The sequence below is a fragment of the Botryllus schlosseri genome, chromosome 7 (assembly GCF_051294905.1).
Source record: "Botryllus schlosseri isolate E-star chromosome 7, Bs_hap1, whole genome shotgun sequence".
In the NCBI taxonomy this organism is placed as follows: Eukaryota; Metazoa; Chordata; class Ascidiacea; order Stolidobranchia; family Styelidae; genus Botryllus; species Botryllus schlosseri.
In genome coordinates this window covers 4,489,648-4,516,107 of record NC_137242.1, presented here as the reverse complement: position 1 = coordinate 4,516,107, position 26,460 = coordinate 4,489,648, and the positions used below count along the sequence as shown (strand labels likewise).

The following is a 26,460-nucleotide window of genomic DNA, read 5'->3' as shown; positions in this document are numbered from 1 at the left end:
AGTCTCTGGAATAACGGCACTGTATACAATACATGATACATGCGACCATAGGCGCCGACTTTTATTTTTTTACGAGGTGGCGAAGTCTTGTGACGTCATAATTGTTCCATACCGATGACGTCATCGTCGCACGAAAACGCACGTTACTACATGCCGGTGGTGTGCGTGCAGCGTTAAACCATTCGCGTGACATTTTAATACGGGCCTTGCACTCATTAATATCAAAACCATGCAGTCGAGATATTAAATGGAATCTTAAAACGGTAAGATCATTAGAAGTGTTGAAGTGCCTGCGCTACCAGTCCGTCCGACGGAATCTGCAGTTGCATCGATGTTATTCACGCGCCATGCTCAGTGTGACTAACGAAATGCAATACGCAGTGGCCTTGCAAGTAACACACGACAACTCTCGAATACTTTAAGCAGACAATAATGATGATTACAAACGCGAAATCGCACAGCCAATCAATAATTGTCTCTTGCGGTTTCTTGCTTCGCGTTGACCAACTCGCATCGCGGCAATTGTTTGATGATTAAAACATTGGTGCATTTCCCGATTCAAGTTCGCGAAGCATTCCGGGAGTTCATCGGTCAATTCGTAAATTCAATCTGCATGTCGACGGCCGCCAACGCATACTAATTGAATTACGTGTTGACGGCCGCACAAATTTCGTTCTACGGCCGCGGGTTGACCACCCTTGGGCTAGAATTAATTCCACTTTCGGACGCATGCCGCGATCTTACCAATAGAAATCCACTGTCTATATAATGCCTAATAGTTTAATATTCGATAATGTTGTTCTCGATGCGAGTACATCAGCAATCATCAAGTTTATCGCAATGTAGAAGGTTCCCTGATCAAACAAATCGAATAAAATCAGAATTTGTTGCACCCATAATCCTGTGATGCATCACGTTAATAATGAGAGGAAGACTGAAAAATGACTTTAGAATGAATTTAGATTTCAGAAAAGCAGAACGTATATTTGCGCGCTTGGTCGGCAGAGGAGATCTAGGATGGTGCTTCTCAGCACACGCTAGGCGCGTAGCAAGTCGAAAAATTGGTAGGATTTGGATTTTTTTTAAATTTACCAATATAACATCAATTCAATTAGGGGTCAAGTACAATGTACATGCGTAAATGGCGATCATATAATAACTTCGTATTGACGATTTTAGGCGTATGATAAGCTTGCCAGAGTCCGGGAGTGCTGCCAATTAGCGAGTCACTGATCTCTGGTGAACAATTAAATACGCGCGAGTATTACGCAGGCTACAGTTTTCGCAAATCAAAATGTCCGAGCTTGATTGCACCGATTTCAAACCTTTGTCGTATTTCAGAACTCGAGACATGATACACATCTTCTGGTCGTTACGTTCAAGTATTAGCGGGAATCAATTTTGCACGTTAAAGTCTGTTTGCAGCGATTTGATTTTATTCAGGTTCGCGGTGTCGCTTTTTAATCAATATGACATAAAACAATAACTAATTAGCGTAAACTAGGCCGCATTGTCTCGAAACCAGCGGGAGACAGGAACCAAAGCATGCTAGGCCCGAGACGCGATAGTTAGGCCATAGACCAGCATTCAGCAATGATATCGTTCACTCCAGGCCTATTGCATATGCTATTGTGTAGGCCAGCGATGATATCGTGCACACGAGGCCGAAGCCGCCAATGCAGATTCGATTGCGCAGTTAAGCGATGATATATAGTGTGAACTGGGCCCATTGCAGATGCGATTGTTGAAGCCTGCGGAACCAGGCAGGCTTGATCGAGACGCGATGAATCAGGCTAGCGACGATTGCCCCGCGCACGGGGATTACCAGTGAACCCAGCCCTCGGCAAACCCAGCCTTACAAACCCAGCCCTCGGTAAACCCAGCCCTCGGTGAACTCGACCCTCGGGAACTTTTGTAATTAAGTGTATTAACAAGTATTATTATGAATTATTAAACTAATAATGTTATTATCAACTGATTTGTCGATCTTGTAAGGAGGTCAGGGCATGCGTAGATCACGCAGTCACGGCGTGATCAGATCACGTGATCACGATTACGCAAGCGCTAAGCGCGGCCTTACAAACTCGGCCCTCGGGAAATTTTGTATTCACCGGCAACCCTAATATCCCCCTCCCCAAACCCTAATATCCCACCTCCCCCAACCCTAATATCCCACTTCCCCCAACCCTAATATCCCACCTCCACCAACCCTAATATCCCCCCTCCCCCAACCCTAATATCCCACCTCTGACAACCCTAATATCCCCCCTCCCCCAACCCTAATATCCCACCTTCCCCTACCCTAATATCCCCCCTCCCCAACCCTATATCCCACCTCCCCCAACCCTAATATCCCACCTCCACCAATCCTAATATCCCCCCTCCCCCAACCCTAATATCCCACCTCCCCCAACCCTAATATCCCACCTCCCCCAACCCTAATATCCCACCTCCCCCAACCCTAATATCCCCCCTCCCCCAACCCTAATATCCCACCTCCCCAACCCTAATATCCCACCTCCACCAACCCTAATATCCCCCCTCCCCCAACCCTAATATTCCACCTCCGGCAACCCTAATATCCCACCTCCCCCAACCCTAATATCCCACCTCGACCAACCCTAATATCCCAGCTCCCAGCTTTAATTCAAAATTGTTCGGGGGCGGAATTCACCGAGGTCCATAGTATTCGAGAAACACCATGAATACCACAAAACAAACAAGTAGAGTATGTGAGCGTCGCGTTATCTTCCCCGCTTACTCAATCCGTGAATACAAAATTTCCCAAGGGCCGAGTTCACCGAGGGCTGGGTTTACCGAGGGCTGGGTTTGTAAGGCTGGGTTTACCGAGGGCTGGGTTCACCGGCAACCCGCACGGGAATGAATGACCTAATTTCGCGACCATCTCAGCGGGAGATGATCACAGATTCTTCGCGCTAATTGACAACACGTTTCTCGCAAACCCGCCGCGCGGAACACTGATTACACAATTATTGAATTGCAACTGTTGCAATTGCAAGAGTTAGAATGATCATTTCAAAATGACGCGGTTTCGCGTTTCAAGTAGGGAAGTTCGACCCCCGAAAACCGGTGTCTACGCGCCTGGCACACGCGCGTATCAAAATCGAAGACGCCTCTAACGAGGTCGCATCGATTCGCCTGATTACTAATTACTGATCACAAATCACTTGGGCGTTTGAGCATTTTGTACGAGGTGGCCGCCACCTCGTAAATATGGTCACGAGGTGGCTGCGCCACCTCATAACCTCGTAAGTCGGCGCCTATGCATGCGACTATTACTCATAGGCGATCTGTGACGAAATACTTCTGCTTTTTCGAAGCACTCGAATATAGGTTTTGCATACTTGTGCTATACTTAATCTTGCAGTTCTGCTTTTTGAGTAAGTTCCACTTCTACTAAACAGTTTTTGGGCGAAAAAACTTACTTTTTACACTTCAAATTTTGTAAAGTAGAAAGTAGTTTAGAGGTATGTTAGTATCGCAGTCATGAGTGATATTCTCATACCTACACCGGGAGAAATAGCCTGTGTATCGCGAGAACTGAGCAAGTGAGCATATTTTCGAAAATCGCACCTTATGGCGCGTCAGTCATTTGCGTCGGTTGCAACATTTGGGAAGAAGCCGCCTGCGATTAACGGCTAAAATTGTGCGAACCTCGGCCAAATCTACTGCATGAAACTAATTACTTGAGTAAATTTCACACCTTCACTTTCTGCGTCCATCATTAATTCTCTATCATTAATTTCTCTAAGCCTTTCATTTTGCGATGATGTGTAAGGCTTTATGGTGGTCGAGAATACGATCAATGAATATGCTAACAAATAATGCATTTCGTGGGACTGAAAGCAAAAATGGACAAGGATTCACTCTCCATCGAAAAGCGCAATCACAGCTATTCATCACTGTGACCACCACCCCTCCTATTCTTCCTCGTGCTTACCGTGCATTTCAAGGAATCCGTAATCCATGCAGATGATTGCAAGATATAGAAGAGAAACGCATAGAATGTAACGTAATCTTTGTCGTCGTTAGAGATGTATGCTTGGTAACGTTAAGGTAAACTGCAACCGCATTTATACAGAATAGTCTCAGAAACGTTACTATGTCACCTACCGTATTTTCGATACGACGTGTAGATCTGAAGCATCTGTCGAAAATTAATGTTCATGAAACAATAATCGAATGTTGTTGATGATACAAATTCATTACGCGTGCAATCAACGAATTGGGATTTTCACAAATGTGAAATGCGTCAGGACTGTTGAGGGATGCGTGCGTGAAACACGCATACGCGGTATACGAACCTTGTAGAGTAGATTTCAGAAATCCCAAAACTGATTACATCATGTTTTGTCTGATAATTTCATTTAATCATCGATACTGGATTACTCTGCTCAAAGTGATTTTTAAATGTGATTCACGAATGAATAAAACAAGGATTTGGTGATATATCATATCTCAACGATAGTCATGTTATTTTGCTATTCACGGGTGGTCGCCCTCAATCGCGCACAGTAAGACCTCGAAACTCAGAGAACTGGAGTAAAAATGCGGACACCGGGCCCGCACTTATTTCAAGTTCCTTCAGAAGTAAAAATCTACTTTTGCATTACAATAAAGGCATTCTCGATCTGCGCTGAGCTCAGCCAATGATGCGTAGGAGCCAAAACTTAATTTCCAAAACTCGCCGGATATACGGAGGACCTGCGGGTGCCGGAGTGTACATTCAATATAGTTTTCGGAAGTTTACAGCTACCTTTGCCATCACAATTTACAATAGAGGCAATCTGGATCCCAGCCGAGCTGAAGCTCAGCTAACTTGTTCGTAGGGGCCGAACATAATTTCGAAAACTAGCTGTCTTAATCCAAGTGCCCGGAATTTATTAGTCCCTCCCAGTTTGTATGATATACCTAAATCTCCACGGAAAGTATTTGGTAAAGTATAGGCTAATTGGCCTGACCTGTAATCATAGAAGAGACATTCAAGTCCTGCCAGACACTTTCAAGTCGGGTTTCGGACGTTTAATAAAAACCTCTCCAAATCTTATTTACTTCCATTATGAGTAGTCATTCATGCAAATCTACTGGGTGCTGGATTTGATATTTCAGGTTTCGCGTTCAAGAGTGGTCTAAAATTTCTGCTACTTTGTTGCTACTGTGCGATGGAGACCTACGTTGACTGCCCATATGGGTCCAATGCAAACGACAAGAGCGCGTTCGTAAACAAGGTGATCCTTGCATCCAGACAGACAACGAATTGCGTAGTTTACAACTGATCATATTTCCGCACAACTTTTGGCTAATGGCTGTCTTTCTAATTTTTCTTCTCATCCGACGACGTAGTTATGAGCGATGAGCGAGTTGGTAACTACCTTATTAGAATAGTCAATATAGAAGATTGCTGCTATACAGCCATTGGCCGATATATCATACGCAAAGCAAGGCTATACACTTGGAAGTGTGGTACGATATTTATTGAATTTCGCAGCAAGACTGACGCAAATGAGGTAGTAAAACAATAGACCGTGAAAAAAGTAATAATTAAACATTACATTTCCATCCGGTAGAAATGATATTATCATTCGAACTGCGGTTAGCGATCAAAGTAGTAATGTACAGGAAATTGTTTTTGGTATTGTGCTATTTCATAGCCAGGAACACGATATTGATTCTATAAATATTTCAGTAAAATACAAAAATGAACATACACTGTGGCAATATACTCTCAACAATCACTAGTATCGACCCCTGTGTTGAAGCCGAATTGACTGAATATGCTCGAAAACGATGAAAAGAAACCGAAAGAAGAGCCCGAATTATTACAGGGTTTCTTCGTCGTTGATTTGGTGGTTTTGGGAAAACGCTGCTTCCACGGCTTCACTGTGGCTTTTTGAGTAGTCGTCTTTGTTTTTCGTGTCCACTTCGTTATTTTCTGCGCAGTGGCTTTGGTTGTTTTCGGAGACCATTTCCACACGCGTTTCGTTGTTTTCTGTGATGTCGCTTGGGTGGCTTTCGGAGACCATTTTTGCACGCGTTTCGTGGTTGTATTGGGAGCCTTAGAAGTGCTTTTCTGTATTGCTTTCGGTGTTCGTCTCCAAGCTAGCTTCGGCGACAATGTCGAGTCTAATGTAGTAGTCGGCATTGTTGTTGGGTCCGCCACACCTGCTTTCGAAGGAACACACCCTTCCAATAGTTCTGTGTTAGTGGCTGCGCTTTTCTTCACCGACTGCTTAGTCATGAATCGTTTGGGAATCATGGGCGAGGAATATCCCGCTGCAAATGAATTACGAAATATAAAAACTGGCAAATTATGGAAAATCTGAAGATCTTACCCCCTCTCATTACGCATGCGCACTCGTGGAGGCAACAGTGTTGGTATTTAGGCAGCTTGCAGTCTTTCGGCGAAACCAATTCCTTTGTCACGAAATCGTAGCAGGGTTGAACTTGATCTTCAAATCCCGTTTCTACGAAAAGTAACAGTCATCGATGATAAATACGAATAATAACAACAAATAGTGATATTTCAGTAAAAGTTACTCGATGTGTCATGTATTATCAAGACGCTTACTTGGAGCACATTGTAGCGCTTTGAACTTTTTTCCCAACTGCCACGCGGTCTGACAGTTAGTCACCTCTAACAGTGCAGCAGAAACAGCAATTGCAATCATTATTCTCAACATGTTTATCGCTAATCTAAAATATAAAAATTCAAATGTTTTTGTAGAATTCGTACCCAAAAGCAATCTTCACATTCATTATATACACAAAGATAAACAGATGTATAATTTGTCGAAGGTAAAAAATCAGGGGATTTTATATTTTATGTCAACGCCAAATTTTGCTATCACGCTGATATTAAATATTAATAAAAGGTGTCAATTTAGGTCGCCGCCACAGCATGTCGGCGTTAGCTGGTAATAGTTACTGTGATACAGTCAAAAAGACATGCAGTCATTACAATGTACTTTCTAAAACATTTTGAATGCTTTAGGCCTGTCAAATATATCTTCATTTTTGACTAGGAGTGTATTAAACACTGGTAAAATCATTCGCAAGAGGGCCCTTATATACAATTTTTTCAATGATTTAATTACTGACTTCTCTCAACGCGGATTGTTATCGCAAGAAATCTGTGCGTAATGTGTTGCGTCACTCAAAAAAAGGTGTCTCGATTCCAAGACTGCCAGAATAGCTCATCTACGTCAAAATTGCGCCGCGATACTGCACACAAGTCGACTATCGTACAGGCTGCAGATTTCTAGACAACAAACAACTCAAAACCATCTTGTAACGCGCTATTCCAACACGCTGATCTTACCGCGATAATTTACACCTCTTGACTAATAGGTATATTTTTACGTCACGCGCACGGGTATCTGCAAAGAGCGTTTTAATTCGTAACAAGCGCGGAAATGTTGAATAGGTACGGTTCTAGCAGAGTGGAAGGTCGTAACCTCGAGATGTTAAATTTGAGTCAACACAATGCATTGCGTGGGCGCCGGTTCACTATACAGCGAATAGGACGAGAATTGCGATGGCGATGGCGAAAATGACATCTTATAACAAGCCAATGTTGCAAATACAATTTTATCAATATAACAGGAGTTTTGCAGATACGGACCTACATATGGGAATTATAGCCAGTATAGTCAGTATACTTGCGACCATTAATTTCTCTGGGGAAAATAAAATTGATATCATCTAATTTTCCAGCTTGATGGAATATCGTTAGATAATAAGGTTGGGACTTTGCATCTGCTTCCAGGTGTTTCTTAATACCGCCGATTAAATATAAATCAATTTATGTCATCCGGTGCTATCCCATCAGGTTATTTTGCGAAAATAAAATGTTACTGACAAATTTTCTAACATAATGGAAGTCTTTCTTTCCAAATGTATCAATAAAATCCTGTTCACTCCCCAGTCACTGGTCAAAGCAAGTCGCCTCGACGCATGATTTGACAAAATTATTCCAATTAATATTTTCCAAAACAAATGTATCGTTAGATAATTAAGTAGGGATTTTACATATACCCCAATAATACTATCGATTAAATGTAACACTCCTCAATTGATGTCATTCGATGCTATAATTGCCGAATTATAGCAGACTGAATTAGTGAGCGGGAGATCTTATGGTTTACACATACGCTATTGATGGCGTATTCTGTAGCGAGACGTGTTGTCTGGTTACCAGACTCTGATGATACGGGATTCGTTTCTTCATTATTATCCATGCGCCGTAACCTATTCTGGTGCTAATGAATAGCCAAGCATATACCTGACACTTGGTGAGGTATTGTTCCCAGTTTCGTGCTATACGTTATGACAGGGGTTCTCAACTTCCCTTGCGTCGCGGGCCGCAACAGCAAAAACCGCAGATCATTATTACCGTATATTTGTTGGCTACTATTAAATTTAGGCTATTGTTGCCTATTTACCAGTCGTATACGGGCATTTATTACATTTTATACATTCTAAAGCCTTAATGGACAGAGTTAGTAAGTTTGCAGTTGCTGTTTCTTGTGAGAATATGTCGTCTTCCAGCGACGCAAGTAAATCCCTCCATGGAACGTGCATTGCATTCTTTGCCAAGCCGGTATATACAGTGCGTAAACCTTCAAACCCTTTAAGCAGAGAACCGAACCCTCTGTTTCAATGTCCGAGTGAGAACGATTGAAATTACGTTAACTTTTTCGTTACAGAGGCCATTATCACTTTTAGATTTCAGTGACATGAGAAGAAGTCTGGGGTTCGGGGTCATTTCTGAGCGAACCTATTCTATTCTCCTTTCCTTCCATGACTGGAGCCCTGCACCAATAGTCACAGAACTCAGCTTTGGCAAGTCGATGTTTTGCTGGTCCCCTGGCCACGTTTGCATGATGCGTCTTTAACGTCGTCGGCAATTTTAACAATGCCTCGAAATATGGATTGCTGGGCTTGACACCTAGCTAGCAACGTTCTTTCCTAAGAGCAGGCGATATGTATAAATCCAGAAGAAGCTGTCGTGCTATCATATTAAGCTTCTACGCTTCGTGACGACAACTGTTCTTCGATAAATATGACACGCCGGGTTTCCATTTGTATCTGAGAGAGCAAATTCATTGTTCCACGCAGAGTTACAAACCGAGTTTTCGTCGTTTAATTTCCCGGTCCTTGTTTTTGTTTCCCTTCAAACCATTCGCGGTGAGTGTAAAATTCTTCAAAAGTGTTCTACGCAGCGGGATTGTCTTTAACCCGGGTCGAGTCAAATACAGATTCAAAACAATAAAAAATCTAAACCCGAGCATATAACAAGAAACCAGAACACATCGAAGAATGAGTATATACTCAAACGAATCAGAGACGGTGCGATAAGACAGCAAAGCCACTTGATTATTTTGTAACAATACGGTGCCGATAGTGATTGCTTTCATCATGAAAGATGTGGCGAGCCGCAAAATAAGCGTCTGCGGTCCGCGGGTTGAGAACCCCTGCGTTATGAGATACATAAACGCAGCTTAATTGTCCACAATGAACTACAATTTGCATCGCTGCCATATATGGTCCATATGTGTTTGCCATCATTCGTTATTGCTTACATATCTGTTATATTGTTTATGGCGGGTGAAAATACAAATGAATAACCTATATCAAAATCATTCCATATAGGTATTTACATATATTGCGGCCTATGGAAGGTAGAATAGAAGCGACATCCTATTTTTATATCTGTCCGTTGCACCTCAAAATTTTGGTATATAATATATGATGTTTGTAGATTTTCGATAAAGATTCTTTTACCTTGATATAGTTGAGATCCATCATCATGGCATGTATATAGTTAGATTATGGCGATACGGAATTTGACATTCATTTGTTCGATATCGAATTTAACCTGCTAATATAATATTTCTACTTATGCGATATCCTTAAAACATGTGGTGTAGGATATGGAATTTATACCATCGAATCACAAACCGTAGGAAACTTAATTCTCCAGATTGCAGTAGCTTGACACCGGTATCTTTTGAGCTATTGCACAAGGAAGCGATAATTCGATTTCATGATATTTTACAATTAGATATTTCTGACTGATCAAATTTATCCATTCCGTGAAATTTCCAAGCATGGGATTATTGAGGAGCTGCTTCCAATGTACAATACATTGAGTTCAAACCATAAGTTCAATGTCTCTTATCAATCGTTCTGGTTACAGAAGACAATCAGAGGGAAATTTTAGATTGTTCTTATCAAAACTGAAACCATATATCATACCAATGATGACAATACACCAGCGTTCACCTCATTCGTGGTAATAAATGAAATGTTAGTTTCATTTGATTATTTATGAGCGGGAGGGTCGCTTTAGTGCTTTAGCGCTTTAGAAAGTCTAGGAAACACTGATGTAGACTATATGGATAGTGTGAACGTAAGGTTCACGTTCGCGTTCGGTGTGTGATCCAGTTATACATTTCGTGACGTTTCAAAAGTCAAGTACATATACATATACAAAATGTGGTCTGAGTCGTTGCTAGGCATCGTCCACATCAGTGGTTCCCAACCTTTTTCGGCTCATCGCCCCCTTTTCAAGCTCCACACCGATCATCGCCCCCCAAATTTTGTGAACCGAATGATGAGCATACAAACTGTAATCACCGGCTGGTTGACTAAGAAAAAAAAAGGTCAACTTTTCGGCTCGATGTCGAATTTCGATACTTTTGCAGCTAAATTTTAATGGGTTGACTAAAAAAAGGTCATTTCTCCGATTTGGCTCCAATTTCCCCGTTTTAACGCGCCATCGCCCCTTCGCTATTTTCGCCCCCTGTCGCCCGGTTTGTCCATTTTCGCCCCCTATCGCCCCTTCGTCATTTTCGCCTCCCTAGACCGCCAAATCGCCCCCTGGGGGGCGATATCGCCCACGTTGGGAACCACTGGTCTACATTAATATATAACCAAACAGAAATGTATTGTTGGAAGCAGTACATGACGTCATAGGTTCGTGTTAACGTTCGCCTTCACACAGAATAGGGGCGGGCAACATACAGCCCGCGGGCCGGATCCGGCCATCAACGAGATTTTGAGCGGCCCGCAGACACTTTCAGGTGGTCTGCGGATCTATGCATGTGCAAGCAAACATTTTCTACCATGAACATTAACGAGAAAAAGCTGTGTTACAATATAACTGATATTCACGTACAGTCTTTACTAAGGGTTTCGTTGAAAACTTTAATCGAAGACCGATGTCTCACTGGCTTCAACAGATATTGTAGGGCATTACGTTAATGAATCGTGTCTGGCGAGATAGCGTATAGTGGTGTAATCCACAGCTGCGACATCAATGGGCTGCGGGTTCCAGTCCGACCGAGGTCGACTCAAGAATTCCTACCTAACTGTAGGAGGTTTATCTAGGCTCCTCCTCGCTATCTCATCCGCGTAAGCGGTGTCTTATGAAAGCCTAGAAGTGGGCCGTGCTACAAGTCGGTAGCTACGGAATAAAAATGAAGAATATTGGCCTGGTTTAAATGACTATAGTAGTCGACAAACACCGTGAATACCACAAACAGCAGCAATAACGTTAGAAGATTCATTGAATGCTGTTTTTGGTTTCTATGCTTTCTACAAAAACGATTTATTACTTTTATATAAGCGGATAAATCCGCGATTAAGGTATCGATTCGGGAATCCATCCCGACAAGTACTTAATTTTCCGATATCCGGCCCGCCGACTGGAGAAGTTCCCCGCCCCTAAAATAGGACCTTTCGATGAGGTTCGCGTTCACACGAGCCAGAACCTTTCAGGGGTTCGCACCATCCCTAGGTATAGGCGTATAGGTCGTAGGGTCATACCAGGGTTGTATCCAAGTCAAAAGGCTCCGAGTCACAAGTCAATCTCACTTTTATAGTTTTGACTCGAGTCAAGTCGAGTCATTTTCAATTCACCACCGAGTCAAGTCCGAGTCCAAGTCATCGAGCAGAGGTTTAAGTCCAAGTCATGGTATTATGACTCGAATCCGAGTCCAAGTCATTGTGTTGACTGCTCAGTTTCCAGTTAAAGTCTTGTTAAACCCACTTTTATAACTCTGTTTGGTGATATCAAATGGTTCGCATACTAATTTTCCTCGCTTTTAGCAGTTGCAGGATGCATTTTCAAGTGCTAGTACCATAGACGAAATGCCAGTAGCGTGGTCATGTTACTATTCTTCGAAATGACAATGAAATGTCGGTATTGACCGTCTGAGTCTCGAGTCATGTGACTTGGTTCGAGTCATGCGCAATGACCCGAGTCCAAGTCGAGTCAATAGACAGATTGACTCCAGTCGATTCGAGTCATTTCCGTATTTTGAGAAAATGACTCGATTCATTACAACCCTGGGTCATACACGATTGATTCGGTGTCTCTTACAAGTCGATACGCCACTTCGTTTTCTCTTGCGTCCGAATGCCCTGTATCCAATATTAATGTTATACCGAGTGATGGGAATTGCTTCGTTTTTCAGCCGGCGAACTAGTACCACAATTTCATTGATTAGGAAATTCCACGCTGAATGAAAATTCTAAATGGACTGCAGAGCACTGCTAAAATCAGTAGTATTTGTTGTAATATGGTTGTCATAAGTTGTCCTTTTTGTCACGAGTCGCGACACTGTTTTTACTCGATATGTAGTGAACCGGGTCTTGCCTAATACTGGAATCTCGAGTCTAGACTATATAGGCTCAAGGTGAACATGAACATGCTGAGATTACTATCTTTCGTCCAGCTAGAACCGGAACTATTGCCGCCGCTTGACATTTTCGCGATTGCTATAATAATTATAACTTTCTTACCAGATTCACGTGCGCGTGACGTGGTTATACCGGGTTAAGAGGTGTAAATTATCGCGGTACAATCAGCTTGTTGGAATAAAGCGCTGTAAAATGGTTTTGAGGTGTTTGTTGGCTAGAAATCTGCAGCCTGTACTATAATCAATTTGCGCACAGTATCGCCGCGCAATTTTGACGTAGATGAGCTATTTTGGCAGCCTTGGAATCGTGGCACTTTTGAATGACGCATTACATATACGCACAGATATCGTGCGATAACAATCAGAAATGAGAGAATAAAGTAATTAAATCATTGAAAAAATTGTATATAAGGGCCCACTTGCAAAAGAAGTCATCAGTGTTTCATACACTCCTGATCAAAGCTGAAGATATATAGGGCAGACCTAAAATGTCCATAGTGCTTTTGAAAGTACATTGTGACGTCTATCCGTCCTTTGGTTATATCACGGTGGCTGCATTTAATGTCTACGTACTGAAAAGACGGTCCAAATTGACACATTTCAATAATATTTTATATCAGTGCCACAAGCAAAATTGAGTGTTGCTCAAAATTGGAAAATCATTTCGAAACATCTATTTTTCGTTGTTTATAATTAGAGTTAACATTAATTATGAGTATGAAAAATCTTTATAACACTGAATTGTTATATTTTAGATCAACGATAAACACGATGAAATTAATAATTGCTATTGCTGTCGCTGCTACACTATTGGAGGTCACCAATTGCCAAACCCCATGGCAGTTGGGAAAAAAGTTCAAAGCGCTTCAATGTGCTCCAAGTAAGTGTCTTGATAATAAATGATACATCCAGTAACGTTTACTGAATTAGCAGTATTTGTTGTTAATATTCGTATTGTTATCATCGATGACTGTTACTCCTGTAGAAATGGGATTTGAAGATCAAGTTCAACCATGCTACGATTTTATGACAAAGGAATTGGTTTCGCCGAATGACTGCAAGCTGCCTAAATACCAACACTGTTGCCTCCACGAGTGCGCATGCGTAATAAGAGGGGGTAGGTATACTTCTGATATTCTATACTTGTCCATTTTTTTTATTTCATAATGCATTTGCAGCGGGATATTCCTCCCCCGTGATACCCAAGCGATTCATGCGTAAGAAGTCGGTGAAGAAAAGCGCTGCCACCAAGACAGAATTATTGGAAGGGTGTGTTCCTTCGAAGGTAGATGTTGCAGACCCAGCAACAACAAACCCGACTACTGCATCTGACTCGACATTGTCGCCGAAGCTAGCTTGGAGACGAACATCGACAACAGTACAGAAAATCACTTCCGAGGCTCCGAGTACAACAACGAAACGCGTGCGGAAATGGACACCGAAAACCACCCAAGCTACATCACAGAAAACGACGAAACGCGTGTGGAAATGGTCTCCGAAAACAACCAAGGCAACAACACAGAAATCTCTGAAATGGACACGGAAAACGAAGACGACTACCGAAAAAGCCACAGTCAAACCGTGGAAGCAGCGTTCTCCCAAAACTACCAAATCAACGACGAAGAAACCGTGTGATAATTCGGGCTCTACTTTTGGCTTCTTTTCTTCGTTTTCAAGTATATTCAGTCAATTCGGCTTCAACACAGGAGTCGATACCAGTGACTGCTGAGAGTATATTACCACTGTGTAAACTCGTATGGGTATCTTACTAAATTATTGATCGGAACAAGATCGCGTTCGCTCGCTATGAAATAGCACAATAATAAATAAAATTTTCTATTTTATTGTTATTTAGATCAGTTATTGCAGCTCGAGTTATTGTGCATTTCTACCTGATGTGAAAGTATATACACTATTATTGTCTATTTTAATACTTCATTTTGGTACGTGGTGAAATTCAATAAATATCGTACCACAAATTCAAGAATGTAATCTTCCTTTGTATATTACACATTGACCAATGGGCTGTAGCAGCATTCTTCATATAGAGGCCTAACCAACACGCGGCTCCCGAGGCGTATGTGGCTCTTTGCGCGATTTAGTGCGTATCTCTTTTATATTCGTGGATACTTATGTTCGTTAATGATAGGCTCGAGTCGCACATCTCTATGTTTAATTGTTCTGTCTATTGATGGAGCGCATCTCACTTCGAAAATATAGCGGCATGGGGAGACAGAGCCTTGTGCTTTAATGCAGTGGTTCTCAACCTCCGACTACTCAATTCTATGCAATAAGTGTGGCGCTTGTCTATAACTAAAAACAAGAAAATGTCAAATTAGAAGCTGATTTGGAGGTGTTGAATGTATTTTTCTCAATGATTCCGTGATAGAGAGTTCATGGTTTACTCTCTAGGCCAGGGGTTCTCAACCTGGGGGGGGGGCGCGGGAGGCTCTCAGGGGGGGCGCGAGAAATTTTTGTCAATTTTGTCAATGTCTGTATAAATTGTGACTAAACATGTGTTTTACAACCATTCTGAAGATACGATTATTGAAGATTAAACTTAATTCGTATTCTAGAAAGTTTGACAAACTCAAACTCCAGCAGTCGCGCTCAACGGAGTATAGGCTGACTTCAACTTCAGTTGAGCAAATTTTAGATATTCTTTGAAGATTTAGAGAAATTCCTACGTGCAAGTCATTCATTACTTTATAGCTTTGGCAGTAGCCTAAAGCTCTGTGCGCTAGGTAACTGTTGTTGATAGCTGGCGAACTGCACTGCCTAAGACAGACTTAGATGCAATATAGGTTGCCCGGTTTCGCCCTCAATTTGGCTATAAATCAACACAACTTAATTAATTTCCAAAACTGATCAAATTTAGCATGGCAGGACAGAACGACGCCGTGCTCTCTGTAGTCACTACCAGCATCAGGATTAGTCTCAGTGCCACCTACCTTGAAATTAATTGATGTCCTTTTCAATGTTTTTTTGTTATTTTCAAACAAGTTTGGGGAGTTTGTCAGCAATGTAAAAGACTAAACAACTGTAATGCGGATTCAAAATTGGCGTAAGATATACCTTATGTATACTATTATGTCAGGGGTGGGCAGCCCGTACGGCCGCATGCGGCCGTAGAAGGGAATTTGTGCAGCCGTTGACGCCTAATTAAATTAGTATGTGTTGGCAGCCGTAGACATGCAAATTGCAATTACGAATTCACTCCCTAATTTTTGAGAGATTTTATTTGATCTTGAAATTTTATTCGCGCTCCGCGCAATTCAACAAGATTTCATTTTTCGATTTTAATGCAGTAGCGCCGTTCTTAATTGGAACAGGAATGGGAATCCTCAAGAAATAACAATTCATTCGCGGCTCTGAAAATTTTTCGCGCCCCGCGCGACAATATGCGCTCCCAGCAACTATTCATAACATTGCCACTCGCGATTTCGGTGCGTACAATAGGCCGTTGTGAAAAATAGAATAGTCCGGAGTTCACCGGGAATAGATATGGACAGTTTACCATAGGCATTTTGTGTCCAGATCGTTCATTGCGGCTATGCCCTGGAATGCGGCCTTAGGCTACATAATTAATCGAAATGCGGCCATGATTAGCAGGAAGGTTGCCACCTCTGTATTAGATGATGTGCTCTTTTTGACATGACGATAAATGTAAGGGGAGTCAGGTGGCGCGATTTTTTTGACCATCGCCAAGGGGGGCGCATGTCAAAAAAGGTTGAGAACCGCTTCACTAGGCGTAGGACTACATCGCAATATAGCCAGTGATGTACGAACTGTTTGTAGCTTACCACTCATTTCGGACAAGTTATGTGTGAAAACTACGGAGATTTGTAAACAAATTCGTGAAATTCCTAGTGTGAAATTAAGCGACACTTGTCGGGACAAAGAAGCTAGAGCAGGGGTGTCAAACTCCACTTGGCCCGCGAGCCAGAGTCAAACCCTTTGATAGCCTGAGCGCAGGTAAATTCAATTGTGCCAAATTCCAAACACTTGCTTTGCACCGAAATCCTACATCATCAAATCTGTATGTATACACAGTATAGATTGTATTACGGATCATAGGAAACGTCTTTATACGCAAACAACGGAATTTGCCAAATGATTGGGCGATTGAATTCAGTTAAAAACCGTTAAAACAATGGCTATCCCTTTGTTTTAGCCGTGAAGCGACATTGGCCCTGATATAAGTTGTGAGGAAGACAAGAGATTAACTGTAAAACACTCAACTGACGTCGCGGGCAGGATTCAACACCTCAGATCGCTCGCGGGCCACACCAAAATCACTCAATCCCTAAATACCTCAAAATCCATGCTCTTTTTTCCATTTGAATACTTCACTAACCAGCGTATACACACAATAGTATATTACATATAGTAATGATCATAGGGGTTCTATTGTTCGCAAAAAAAATCGGCAATAATACGATGATTGGGCGGCTGAATACAGTTACAAGCCGATAAAACAGCGGCTCTAACAATGACATAGGTTGGCATACTTCTATGCTACCTTCGTTTTAGTCAGAGGTCTCAAACTCAAATGTGCTCGCGGGCCAATTTCCTAGTTTTTGATGACGTCGCGGGCCGCGGTATCAATAATAGGGATATTCAATGTTTAATTTCCAAGTAGGCCTTATTTGACGGGACCTTGCTGACAGGCATTCCACAAACATCGCGGAAATGTAATTTGCTATTGTACTAGTCACGATTGACACAGAAAAAAATCACATTTTCAAATATTTGAAGAAAATTGATTTTGTGCCGGGAATCATGCGAGAGGATGCATCCTGACATCGTAAAAAAGCTGTCGGGTTATAATACTGCAGCTAGTGGACCTTTGACGTGCCACAATTTTATGCAGAATATTTTAAAATCTACTGACGATTGATCTGATATCAGAGCATTTGAGCGGTGTAGCCTAATACTGGTTTTGATTTAGTCGTGATAAGTATAGGCCAGTGTTTCCCAACCTTTTTCGACTCATCGCCCCCTTTTCAAACTCCACACCGATCATCATCACCTGTCGCCCCTTCGTTATTTTGGCCCCCCTAGAGCCAAGTCGCCCCTGGGGGGCGATATCGCCCACGTTGAGAACCACTGGTATAGGCTATTGTTACTGTCATTGTTAAAGTCAAATTAAATCAGCGTTAGATTTTGCCTTCGATTATTATTGGAACATATCAATAACAACTTAAACATAATCATTATTGAGCCATAGTAATAGCATTTCTTCTTAACCCTTTTAACGATCGTGCCCCTTGTGCTTCCAGCATGTCGTACACCCTGATGTGGTGCTTCGTACTACGATGGGGTCTGCGTACCCTGGTTAATAGAATAGAAATTTCCAATCGGCGAAGCATTCATTGGTGTTACAGCTGTAGAGCGTACTATACTTCCTTACTAGCCACCGATAATAACATGGATAAAGACAACAATAAATAACACCCAGCATGTAACCAACTATACGTCACGGGGGTCACAGAATACCAATGGTTGCCAATTACCATACTGACCTGATCAGATAGCTAACCCTACGCAACGCAAGCTTCGATATCTTGATATATTACTATTCACCATGACAGTTTCATAGATTGTTACATCCGCAGGATTACCAAGTCACCGTTCCGAGTCGCAAGTTCTTCTCTAATTTTAACGTTTGACCCGACTCAACTCGAGTCATTTTTATTTGATCACCCAGCCAATCCGAAATCGAGTAATTTTACGAAAAGGTCGCACCAAACCAAATCACAATGTTATGTCACGAATCATCAACGGGTCATGTTTTATCATCATGAACTAAAAATGTGACGTAATAGCCGATCTTCTACCGCATGGTAGCTTTTAAAAGTGATGTGATAGTGAAGTTTGTTGAGATTTCAGTGATTTTTATAGTATTTTTATCGTGAACTTCAAGTTCTTGTACCTTGAAAAGACATATGGCACTTGAATATATTGTTGAATACTTGAAATTCCAAAAGGGCATCACGGGACGTACAAAATGCTCTCGCGCGCCGCGTGTTTGAGACTTTTGGCTTTAGTGATACATTGCCATCAACCTTGCGTATGCAGTGTGAGGAATGCAAAGGATTTAACTGTAAACGCGGGCGGTGGAATTTGCTTCATATTAATTATATCGCGATGCGGGTTTCTTTCGAGGTTCGAGACCATGTAACCTGCAAATCAGGATTCTAGGCGTTTTCGCTTCTGGGAATAACTAGTTTTTGATCAGTGAAATGAATTCACAATTTCTTGCCTTGACTTGGAAGAATATTTCTTACCAAAAATCTCAATATTTGTTAGAAATGTGCTGGATAATACACGCATTTTTCAATCTACTCAGAATTAAAGTCACAAGAAATCACTTTTTCCATATACAGTTTATTTCAAACCTTCTTTGTTGCCATCGTCACATTACGCATTACACGGTCTGTGTTACCAATTATTACGCGATAAGTTTCCAAATCCCTAATCCGCAGAACAAGTCAATCAGTGCTTGCGAATACTATAGTACTCATCATATCTAATATCTATCATACAAAGGACGGGCATTTCAAAAAGGAAGCCGAAAGCCGAAATTCAAAGAAGGCTTATAGCACTAGATATTTGTATACTGGAGTCAGAGATAAACCTTTGAGTTTGTGCCGAGCATGTCGCCGAGATTGAGGATTTTAATTATAGTCCGTCTTATGACAAAAACACGAATGCAGACATTCGGTCAAGGGAAGGAGAATTTCAGAAAAACTGCAAGCTTTGCTCAACATCATGGCTATTTAAGCTGCACACTGCTCGGAAGGCAGCGACCAAGACAATAAGCTTTGTACTATCCCAAATACATTTCAGTACAGTGATTCTTGAACCGGGGAAAAAAAACATCTGAAAGGGGCGCGACACCGACGTTGAATGGAAAAAATTTTCGCGCTCCTCGCGATTCACCACCAGCTCATAGTTGTTACTCTGTGATTTGATATTCTAGAATTCCCCCATCAACAGTCATCACCTTCCATGCCATCAAACTATCTGTTGGGATTGCTAGCATTCTGGTTGATCTTTTTACTATTTCGTGATATCATGATAAGGGGGGCGCTAAATATTTCACTGTCATAAAGGGGGCATGCCTAAAAAAGTTTGAGAATCACTGTTTTAGTGTCTTAATAGTAGAACGTGGATACGGGTTTACATATAGTTGTGGTGTCATGGTGTCATTGATGGCTTTGTAGTCTGGTTGATAATTGGTGAGGTTAAGCTTCATACAAGCGTTGAGACTTTCGTCGGTTAAACGAGATCGTAGGCTCGTCTTGATGTTTTTTAAATACGAGAAAGACTGCTCACATGCGTAGGTGGAGCCGAACATGGTCACTACAGCAGTACATACTCTCTGCAGGGTGTGATATGTGACAGGAAGCTCATTCCAGGCTTTCACGATCAACTGATCTACGGGTTGAAGTGTTTTCATTTCCGTCCATTTGTGTTTGCTAGCAAGCTCTGCTTGCCGCCGAGCAATTTTTTCCAAATCTTCATTCAGTGACTTGAATTTGTTCACCCAAATCTCAGAAGCTTTCAAATCTACAACTTCTAATTCAAAATCTCTGACGGAGACACCAGGGATATAACTCAAGTCCACTTCGTCCACAACACACTCATGCGGATGAGTGATAAATTTAAAAAGAGAAGAGCGCTCACGAAATTCTTCGAAGCGTTCTTTGAACGACTGCAGAAGATTATCTGTGAAAGCAACCAGTTGCTGGATATTAAATTGTTGGGTAGGGTTACTTGTAATGAAAGCATCTCTAAATGCTTTCAACGTTTCAAAATGTAACAGACGACCCGTTCCAATATCCGCTATGAATAGCTCAAGCTTTCTTTCGAATGCAAACACTGCTTGTTGAAGAGATAATATTGTATTACCAGTGCCTTGCATTTTGATATTTAGCTGGTTTAAGTGTCCTGTCATGTCCACGAGATAGTAAAATTTCCGGAGCCAGTCATTATTAGTTAGCTCAGGATGCTTAACGTTGTTCATTTCGAGAAAAGTCCTTATTTCTTCCAAGCAAGCTGCAAAACGGCTGAGCACCCTTCCTCTTGATAACCAACGCACATTACTGTGCAAAACCAGTCCGGGATAATTATTGCCAACTTCATCCAGCAACGCTTTAAATTGACGATGATTTGAAGCTCGGGAAACGATGAAGTTGACCACCGAAAACACAACACTCATCACTTCACCAAATTGTTTGCCACACGTTTGCGCACAAATTGCTTCTTGGTGCAGAATACAATGGTAGCTTAGGATGCGTCGACTTTCATGTTGGCGAAGAAGCGCTACAAATCCTTTGTGTTTGCCCAACATAGATGGAGCACCATCAGTACATACAGAAATAAGATTATCCAATCGCAATTTTTTCTCTCTTGCGAAATCTAGGAAAGACCTGAGTAAATCCTCCCCTCTTGCTTTTCCTTTCATTGGTAAGACAGCAAGACTTTCCTCGCGTACTATGTTACCTGTAACGTATCTTGCAATCACGCTGAACTGACATAAATGACTTACGTCCGTCGACTCGTCCAATGCGAGGGAATAGTATGTCGCTGTATCAATATCTTTCAACTGAATTTCCTCCACCTGATTTGCCATCATGATGGTACGGTCATGAACAGTTCTGGCGGAAAGAGGCATCTCTTTTATTCTCTTGATTATTTGATCTTTATTTCTAAAGTCTTCAAATAACTCATTAGCCACATCAAGCATAAATCTTTTAACATACTCTCCATCTGTGAATGGCTTTCCATTCTTCACTATTGCTAAAGATCCAGCCAAGCTAGCCGAGTTGCAGTCACCTTGTTGCACCCATACACGTAGTTGGTGCTTACGTGCTTCCACTCCGCGTAACAGTTCTTGGCACGCTTTCTTCCTCTTGTTTCCCATTGGATATTTGGATGCAAACGATGCATGGCGCGATTCAAAATGCCGTTTTATATTCGACCGTTTCATTGACGAAATCTTATCATTGCATATAAGACATACTGCACAATCTGTTTTTCCAACAAATGCAAATTCTTCTGTCCATTCTTGCTGAAATGTACGATACTCTTCTCTACTTCTTTTAGGCATCTCAATAGTGCTAAAAAAACTAGCCTTCCCTGGACAAAAAAATGCGTAGGATATTCTTATTCTTGATCATCTAGGGGCGAACACAGCCGCGCAGGTGGCGCCCTTCGATTGACATATATATTATTTACTATACGAATTGCTACATTACTAAACGAAGCCCACTATACCGCATCGTCGATGTAATTAACCATCGCACAGCAGAGGCCGCTGGCATCATATGCGTAACTTAAGGTTGAGCCACGCGTTGTAATTTGAATTTGTTGTTGTGAACGTCACTTCCAAGGCTGCTAATTCCTCTCCGTAGTTCACGAACACAGTGTGTATTTGAAACGGCATTGTCATTAGGCGTCACCATGTCTGCTTTCTCTTTGATCAATCAACGTATCGTGTCAATCAACATTTCGAAGCGTATACGTTGTTAGGTACATTGAATTCGAGAGTGCTATTTGTCGCTAACGCGGCAACAACTTGAATTTGATAATTTTAAAAAGGCATGTCTGAGCCTCTAACCCGCGATACGCCACTGTCTTCACCTCTCAAAAGCAGGTATATGTTGCCACGAGAATAATGATGCTGGCCGTTATGAAAATTAACTATCTAGTTCTAATATTGATAAATTGAGTCCAAAATTAAAAATTTGTAAAAGAGCCACATCTTATACCCAAAAGAGCCATATGTGGCTCGCGAGCCATAGGTTCCCGACCACTGCTCTAATGAATAGTAAATAAAAAATTAAATGAGGTGGGTCAGCTTCCTAAATAATAATGTTTATCGATACACAACACAGGCGTGTAGTAACACTAAATTCATTCCGTGGAAATAATTTTTAACATATCGATGGCATTGCTTGAGAGATAATTAAGGTTCATTAATTACCACTGATCGGCATAGGTATAGCGAATTGGACTTTTCGCAAATGTGCAATGCGTCATTAAAATCAGGAGGTTCGCTTGAAAGGTAACGTAATTCACGTTCAGCGTCGATAGCAATCATTCATCGCGCAAACGTTGAGGTAAACTGCAACCGCATATCCAGTAGTCTCAAAAACGTCACTATATCCACCGTATTTTCGATATGACGTCTAGATCTGCAGCATTGTTGAAAATTTATGTTCATGAAACCATAATCGAATGTTATTGATCATAAAAATTCATCACGCGCTCTATTTTCACAAATGTGATACGTCAAGACTTTTAAGGTTGAAGCTACCTTAGAGATAATTTATAATTACATCATGTTCTGTCAGAGAAGTTCAATATAATCATTGATACTAGATTACTCATCTAATGATTCCTCGGTGTTACTTAATAAAGACTAAAACAATGAATATGTAATTAATCATATCTCAAAGATGGGCATGCTATATCCACCATTCATATAGCTTGTCGCCCTCAACCGACATACAGTAAAACCTGGCAAATTCTGAGAACTGGAAGATTCAGGAGCATAAATGCGGAGTAGTAATTGACCACCGGGCGCGTACTACTAGTTTTCGGAAGTATAGAGCTACTTTTGAATTATAATAAATGCAATCTTAATCCCTGCTAGACTGAAGCTCAGTTCACATTAGATGGAGACAAAATATAATTTGGAAAACTAGCTGTCTTGATCGACGTGCTGGGAAGATATCCGCCCCTGTCGGGTTGCATTATATACTCAGTTTTGCTGGAAGCATTTTTGAGGTAGACCAGCCTGCATTTACAGGAGAAAATTCTAAGTCCTGTAACGGCCCTATCTGTGGAGTTGCATTGCGATTATTCGATGATAAACAAAACACACGATGCAAACCTACTGTAGGTGGGTTTGATAAACTGTAGACTGTAGAGCAGTGGTTCTCAACCTTTTTGGCTTCGCGGACCCCTTTTGACCGTCACGGACCCTCGCGGACCCCCTCAAGTTTTAGTTCAATTTTAGCCCTATTATGGTGCAACCTTCATCTGCTTGTGCAAATATGAACTGTAGACTTGTGATTAACAGCAAAATAATGATTTTTCTTGAAGATAAAATCGTACTATTTATGTAGAAATAGGTGGACTATTATTATTTCAAAGCTAATTTTGCTGCTGCATTTCTTGACGTACGTGGTCGTGTCTTGAAAATCTGCGTCTTCGTTTTGATATGAACGAGGAGTGCCAAAAACCATTTCCGCAAAGATAGATGGAGGCTAATGCAATTTTAACCCATAACGCCTCCGACGATACTTTTGGTGTGATCGCAACATTTATGGCACCAAAATGAAGAAACACATATTTTATGAACATATCACGTCCAGCATCTAGCGCAGGGACGGGCAACATACTGACCGCGGGCCGGATTCAGCCCGCAGAGAGTTTCTACCGCCAAAGTGAGATCCTAATCTAAAAGTATAGACAAATTGTTTGCTCCAAAGAATTGATCGAAGTTTTCCAACCAGAGAAAGACTGTCATGAAACGACTTGTTCTGTTCGGGTTTACTTATATATTTACGAGCAAATATTTTCGATCATGAACAATGGACATTAACAAGTCAAGGCTGCATACCAATATAACTGGTGATATGAATTTCAGGGTTGGAGGGTAATGCTTTGATAGCAACGAAACACTCCTTGTTCATCAAAAAAAATCAGCATTGTCGATAGGGCATCCGCAATAAGAATGCGCCAAATCTGACAGCCGATCGAGCTTTAAGAGCAGGTATATCATTGTCCGATTTATGACGAGTGTCAGCCGAAAATATTTGGGTTCATTTCAATATGAATATACTATTCAATTGTATATTAAAGTTCTGTACCTCCAAGAAGCTGTTCCCTGCATTGCGACAAATTATGGAAATACTTCGGAAATTTTTATTTCAAACGACTGTTCACTAATTTGATGAGACTGACAACTTCAAATCGAGAAGGATTCGCAGACATTACGAATAGGGTTGGATTATCCGGATAACGGTTAACCGGTTACCCGCAGATATTTTCACTATCTGATATCCGGATATTTTTCTGCCGGTTAACCGGATAAAAAAGAATCGTTGCTAATGCATTTTACTCGTTTTAGTAAGCTTCAATAAGTCGTATTCAGTGTTGGCGCGGCCGACTAACGTGAAGCGTGTTGCCAATTAGCGAGATGCGTCTGTACTGTACACATTGCACAATGTAATGTGACGCGATCTCCTGCTGAAAAGATCGTTAAATTAGATCATTGATTGCCGCGCGCTCGGCTATCGTCTCTGGCCTGATTTATCGCGTCTTCAACAAGCCGATAGTTCCACTGGATTGAAGAATCGCATCTGCAATAGGCCATGTGCAGTGTACAGTACACACTAATCCATCGCTGGCCTGCACAATCGCATCTTCATTGGCTTGGTGCTCACGATATTATCGTTGACCTACACAATCGCATCGGCAATAGGCCTACGAACGATATAATCGCTGGCCTAACCATCTCGGACCCAGCATGCATTGGCTCCTATCTCTCGATGGCTTGTTGACGATATGCCGTTAAGTGTATTCTAATCAGTGATTCTGAGAATGACACCGCGAAACTGAATGACATCGAATGTTCGCAAAAATGTGCGTGCGTGCAAGCGTAATTGATTTCCGCTGATGATTAATTCGAAAAACTAATCGAAACCCCCTGATTTTATTTCAATCCCCCTACATTTTCGGCTGGCTGCGTGCCTGATCACGTGAATTAGAGCGAGGTATCATGTCGGCATCAATTCCAGTATCAGCTAGTCGTCCTTCTAGTACTCCAAACCTAAAGATAAGGATGGTCAAAAGGATGTAAAGCCGTTGAAGTTTCCGGCGTACGATCTGCCAACCTTTTGACTCTCTACGAAGCGCTGCTTTCTATTCAGCCCACTTATGTGGAAGCTGAAAAAGCATTCAATGAACGTGGACTCTTTGTTACAAAATTCCGGTCCCGGCTACAGGATCCCACAATTGATGCATCTGTGCTTTATAAAGAGGGCATTGCAGAAGCAGTGAACATTAAATTTACGTGGTTTTTCTCGTATTCGCTCATACTGCGCGCGTTGCCGTAGGTATAGGTACTCTACAATAACACTGTGTAACGATTTTGCGATCCGTTTTAAATGCAGACCTAATGAAATCGATTGTCTCATTTAGCAGTTATTATCCGGTTAACCGGTTAGATAAATTCCAAAATATCCGGATATATCCGTTATCCGGATAGTGAAAATTATTGATATCCGAACTAACCCTAATTACGAAGCCACCCTAATTGACGTTACTATCTCCATATTTTTTTTTTTCCACAAACTCCAACAAAACGTCTCTAAACAGCAATATGTCTGTATCAGCAGGTTATAGGAAAATTGGCAATGAAAATGAGTTTCCACACTACCATAGTCCATGTCAGACGATTATTATGATGATATGAGTCATGAGGTTTTAGCAGTTGTGGTGCGAAACTGCCTCATGCTTTCTCAAATTAAAGAATAAAATAAAAATTAGGTTATCAACCATTTATAAAATTTAGAGGTCTCGCGGACCCCCTGATATTGCTTCGCGGACCCCTAGGGGTCCGCGGACCCCCTGTTGAGAACCGCTGCTGTAGAGTATATGTGGAAGTATATGCAAAAAACATAAGGAGATTGAGTAAGCATTGCAGGCAGGGGAA

At 41.6% G+C, this 26,460-nt stretch overlaps 2 protein-coding genes and 1 long non-coding RNA gene across 3 annotated transcripts in view; 2 read left to right on the top strand and 1 right to left on the bottom strand.

Annotated features, from left to right (window-relative positions):
* Window positions 1-26,460, top strand: part of LOC145443756 (uncharacterized) — a 232,157-nt gene that overhangs the window by 33,061 nt on the left and 172,636 nt on the right. The window lies entirely within an intron of this gene.
* LOC145442383 (uncharacterized) lies at window positions 5,474-6,882 on the bottom strand. The gene is made up of 3 exons (XM_080320277.1): window positions 6,590-6,882; window positions 6,354-6,485; window positions 5,474-6,294 (listed from the first exon to the last, which is right to left on the bottom strand). Exons 1-3 carry the CDS (start codon window positions 6,699-6,701, stop codon window positions 5,747-5,749), a joined length of 792 nt encoding a protein of 263 aa, XP_080176403.1. The 5' UTR covers window positions 6,702-6,882; the 3' UTR covers window positions 5,474-5,746.
* On the top strand, window positions 13,300-14,712 carry LOC145442369 (uncharacterized). Its single transcript, XM_080320267.1, has 3 exons — window positions 13,300-13,605; window positions 13,711-13,842; window positions 13,904-14,712. The coding sequence occupies exons 1-3, from the start codon at window positions 13,437-13,439 to the stop codon at window positions 14,452-14,454; spliced, it is 852 nt and encodes a 283-aa protein (XP_080176393.1). The 5' UTR covers window positions 13,300-13,436; the 3' UTR covers window positions 14,455-14,712.